The sequence below is a fragment of the Halyomorpha halys genome, unplaced genomic scaffold, assembly GCF_000696795.3.
Source record: "Halyomorpha halys isolate HHAL.00 unplaced genomic scaffold, Hhal_1.1 Scaffold1586.1, whole genome shotgun sequence".
Taxonomy (NCBI): Eukaryota; Metazoa; Arthropoda; class Insecta; order Hemiptera; family Pentatomidae; genus Halyomorpha; species Halyomorpha halys.
The window spans coordinates 91,324-96,615 of record NW_027108793.1 but is presented as its reverse complement, the minus strand read 5'-3'; the positions used below and the strand labels follow the sequence as shown (position 1 = coordinate 96,615).

At 28.6% G+C, this 5,292-nt stretch overlaps 1 protein-coding gene across 1 annotated transcript in view; it reads left to right on the top strand.

Moving 5' to 3' along the window:
- LOC106690132 (15-hydroxyprostaglandin dehydrogenase [NAD(+)]) overlaps positions 1-5,292 on the top strand; it is a gene marked incomplete at its 5' end in the record, with an annotated part of 8,408 nt that overhangs the window by 2,044 nt on the left and 1,072 nt on the right. The window contains 4 exon segments of the mRNA XM_014435456.1: positions 850-976; positions 1,312-1,418; positions 4,237-4,398; positions 4,477-4,634. Coding sequence (XP_014290942.1) covers positions 850-976; positions 1,312-1,418; positions 4,237-4,398; positions 4,477-4,634 — 554 coding nt within the window.

Below are 5,292 nucleotides of genomic sequence, written 5' to 3'. Positions count from 1 at the left end.
TATATATATACTAGTTTGACTTAGTATATTTATTTTATGATTTCGATATCATATTTTAATTGAAAATACCTTACCACATTCAATTTAATGAATTCAGTTTTTAGACATTTGACAGCTCTTAAATTAAAAGAGAATTTGATTGGGGGAGCAGTCGATGAAGATCTCGACTGTTCTTCTGAATTACATCTACAATTATATACTTCCACACAGGTTTTGAATTAATTTAAAATGGTAGAAAAAATATACTTAAATAACCATTTTCATAAAAAAAATAAATAATTCAATAGAATAATCAAGAGTGTTTTTTTTTTTAATGTTTATTTTAAATAAAAGTAAGTAACAAACACAAGCATTGTTTGTTTGATATTATTTCCCACAAATTGCTATGTGTGATAGCCAGCAAGGCGCCACTCAAGTTTCAAAAGAAGAAGAGTGTAAAATAACTATCATCCACTGGCAAAAGAATGGTAGGCTGTAGGTTCCAGGGGGTGGGCCAACAGGTTCATATCCAATTTTTATTCATAGTATGGTCGCTGAAATAATTAGGTAAATTTTTACATTATGGTACTGTTGATTGTACACGGATACTGTAATCTCTACCAAGACTTTGAATTGCATAACATTGCTAAATGTGCAGTGTGCCTTGGAATTGAGGAAGTGGATAAGCATTTTTTTTTTTGCATTCGCTTCATGGAGGAAAAAAATTAATTGGACAAATTCCAAAATATTTGGTAAGCTTAAGCTATATGCTGAGCTTGGATATATCTATGGACAGATGCAATATTTTTTTAATTGGTAATCAAATTAGATTCATACTCTAAAACTAAAACTTTTTAACTTATATTTCAGAAAGCGTACATTTCTGGAAATATTGATAAAGATGGAGAAGAAGCAGTACGAGAAATTACAAAAAAACATGGTGAAGGCAGGTGTACCTACAAACACTTAGATGTTACAAGCATGGAGCAGTTTGAAGGTTTTTATTTTCATTATTTTACATCATTAAAAAAAATATAAAAATTTTTTTCCACTTATATATTAAATATTTTAACAATTGAAGTTTAAGTGTCTTATAATTTTATTGTTATTATTATTCTTTATTTTGGGCTTCTATTTTTTAAATATAATTTTTAATAATATATTTAAAAAATCTTTAAAAAATCTAATTTAAATTATGTACACAACATGGAATAGGTCAGGAGATTGCTCAATTTTCCTCCAGTGAAAATAGATCGATCAATAAAGAAAACAAAATAATAACTAACTGTGTCACAAGAAATAAAATTAATAAATATAATTCCTTTTTTGTAGATGTTTTCAATGAAATCATATCTATAGAAGGAGGTATAGATATTCTGCTTAATAATGCGGGCATTGTAAATGAAAAGAAATGGGAACTGCAAACAGATGTAAACATTGTAAGTATTTGCTCTTTTATAGGTTTAAATAGTCTTTAAAATAATTATGTACACAATTTTTTTTTTTAATTATACACTTTTCATCATGTTGATGAAGTTGAGGTTGAGGGAGTTGATTTCACAAACAGGATTAACAATTTGGGCTTTTGTCTTTTTTATAATAATTATAATATAATATTTTCTCCTACTTATTCTTGAACACTTCTCTGTAGGATACTAACAAGAAAATATTAGTTTGCCTTTAGAATCTTAGAGCTACAAATAAAATAATCTCTCTATTGCATAAAAAAGTTTTTAGTGGTCATGTTGTAGAAAATTTATATTATTTTTTGATTTGTAAATAAAACAGTAGATAGCGACACTATGACACTGCTGGGAAACAGGTATGTTTCTTTGTTCAAAGCACAGTTTGTTGTGATGTCTTGACATACACGCTTTGTCTTTCTTTATAAAACCCTCCCTAAATTCGACAAAAAACTGGTAGCAGAGCGTGGTTTAGTGTGTAAAAGATTAAGTGATGAGAGTAATTTACCTATATTAATGGATACATAAGCTTAGTGATTTTATTTAAAACTAACCGCCGAAATCAAAACACAAAGGACAATGGACGCCACAGTATTGAACATTGAAAAGCTTGCTGCTGAAAATTACGGGATCTGGTCGATAAAAATTGAAGCATACATAGAAGCAAATGGATTATATGAAAAAATAATAGAAAAAGATCTGCCAACTGAAGAAGATGTAGCTTGGAAAAGAAAAAACAAACAGGTACTCTCAGCTATTATTCTAACTGTTACTGACATATTACTGTCGGTTAGAGGCAAACAATTAGTGAAAACAGTTTGGGAAAAATTAAGAGAAATGTTTGAGGGAAATCCAGAAGAGAAACTGATTAATTTAATGCTAGATCTTGCCAAAATTAGGAAAAAAAGTGGTGTAACATTGGATGAATATCTTATGTGGTTTGATTGTTTATTTCAAGAGATAGCTCAACTGGGTAAATCCTTAACAGACAGGGAATTGGTGAGATATATCATTGAAGGCCTCCGTATTCTGATCATGTTGTCATCGCTATTTTGGTAAATAGGAATATTAAATTCAGTGAAGTAAGGCAAATGCTTTTGTAATTTGAAAGAAGGTGAAACCTTAATAGGAATGAACAAGCATCAAAGACATATCATAAAAGGTCAAACTTTTGTCTAAAAGCCTGCTTTATTTGTAAAAAACCAGACCACCTAAAAAAGGAATGCAGGTTTAACAAAGAAAATAATAGACGACACAGGAGAAATGGACCCTCGGATAAACAAAAGCTTCAACCAAGAAGACAGCATAGAGCATCTTTGGTTAAAGAATTTGCCTTATGTGCAATTAATAGATACAATAAGTATTTAACATGCTGGAATAAAAACTTGAATAAATAAATTGAAATAAATAATACAATCTAACTTCAACTGTAAATAATACTTTACATGTATTCTATGATTTACATTCATAGCTATAATATATTTTATTTTTATGACCCACTTCCTGGTCATTTTTGACATATGGGGGTTATCTATAGGTTACCACTCTATTCTAACCATGGTGGGGGGTCAAGTTTTTGTTTTGTGGGACCGCCAGAGAAATAAAATTTGATCCCCTTTAGGCCGGATTCGAACCTTGTTGTACAAGCATCCAAAATATTATTCTCAATAGTAACTGCTGAAGTTGCAGACCAGTGTAAACAATGATAAAAAATAATTAATAGATAGTAAATTGATAAGATCATAACTGTCCCTCAATCTTATTCATCCATAGAACTTAGTGGGAGGTTCTTAGGATAACAAACTGCACCCAATTAGAAACTTGCCTTTTTCAAGTATATACTAATATTAAATGACATCATACTTGTGAATTAACTTGTGATAAATAAATTAAAACTAAGATAAATATGCAATAAGAGAATTTTTCTAATAAATTAATATGCTCTTTCTGGAAAATTTATTGATCCATCCAAAAAATTATAAATTGTATTAATCACAGGAAAATATATATGTACATATAAGTAATATAAAACAACATTTGTGTAAACAATATACAATAAAAAAAAAAAATAATCTTAATAATTAACAAAACAAAAACTGAAGACTTAAAATTTAGAATTAATTAGTATATCTTAAATCTAAATTACAATGCTTAGTATTGTTCACTAAAAAGAAAATGCTCCATTTAATTGAGCTTATGATATGGTATTAATCATGAACAATAAAAAGAATTTTTTATAGAAATGAGCTCATAAAAAACACATAGTAGTAAATACCCTAGGTACATTAGTTGATGTTCTGATTAAAAATACCAGGCGAGTATAATGCCTTTGCTCCAGATAGGGTATAAAGAAGCCATTCTAAGAAGGCCTGGCCTAAGAGGTGTTTAAAGTAAAAAACTTCCAACTTAGTTGGAAATGGTTTTAGTAAAGGGTATAGTTAATGTACATCTAGCACCTTATGTGACAGCAGTTACTGGCTCACTGGTTACAATACACCAAACAAATAATGGTAAAAAACAAACAACAAAATATTTATTTGTTAACACTGATTCTCTGACTACTCTGAGTTTAAACAATACAAATAATTCTTATTCTTCAGTTAAATTTCAATTTATAATAATAAACTTAAAAATAGGTTTCATATTAAGCCTAATTAATTTATTTTGAATTATTATAGCCAAATTACTAACATAACTGTTTTATTTTTCTTCTTTTATATCATATATTTTTGATTATTTATATTTCATATCTTAAAATTGTTTTTGTTACAAATAAATATCATCTGTGTTGCAGAATGGAGTAATGAGAGGATGCCACCTTGCTCTGAAGTACATGGCCAATAGAAATGCGTGTGTCGTGAACACATCATCTATTGCCTGCTTTGATCCTGCACCATATTTACCCGGATATTCTGCCTCTAAATTTGCTATTACTGGATTATCAAGAGCATTTGGAGTAAGATGCTTGGTTCCTTTTTTTCAATAGGTTTAATATTTTGATTCTTTGTTTTAACTTTTAAAATAATTTTTCTAGGATCCAATACTTTCCAAAGAGTCTAACATCCGTTTCATGGTTGTTGCACCCGGTGCTACAAAGACAGGCATAGGCAACATTACTCCATCATCTTATCATTTTAATGAGGAATGGGGAAGACTCAATCTAGAACGGTTTATTAGTGCACAGGATCAGGGGTAATTATTGCTATTAATCATCTAATAGTTTTTTTTAAATCAATAAACTTGATATAAGTTCTCGACGTTTATTAAAATATATTTATTCATCATAAAAGGAAGATGGTCCAGGTGCAGTAAAAAAAACTCAAATAGTCGTAATGCTATTTGTTATGAGCCAACATTTCGCCCCACATTGCAGGGCTTCATCAGGGCTAAGAAAAGATACAAAAACTTAAATGGCTTTAAACAATAAAAATAATTTGTATTCTTCAATTAAATTAATAATAATATAATTAAAAATAGGCTTTATATTAAATCTAACAAATTTATTTGTTTAGAATTATTGTAGCCAAATTACCATTATAACTGTTTTTTATATTGTAGAAATCTTTCTTCTTTTATAGCATATATTTATATAAATATATCGTTTAATTTCATTTTCTCTTTTTTGTATATATTGTAATATGGTCTTTTTTTAGTAAATAGTATATTTTGATGTATCAAGGGTTTTTAATATGTTTTATTTTATGTATCATTTTAATATTGTTCATTTGTTTTGTTTATCCAAAAAGCAAGCTAACCAATTTTCATTGTCTATAATAAATTTGTGATTCAAAACAAAACCAAGATGGCGGTACGTATTCTTCAGTCAACAAGTCCGTTGAATCAAGGCCAT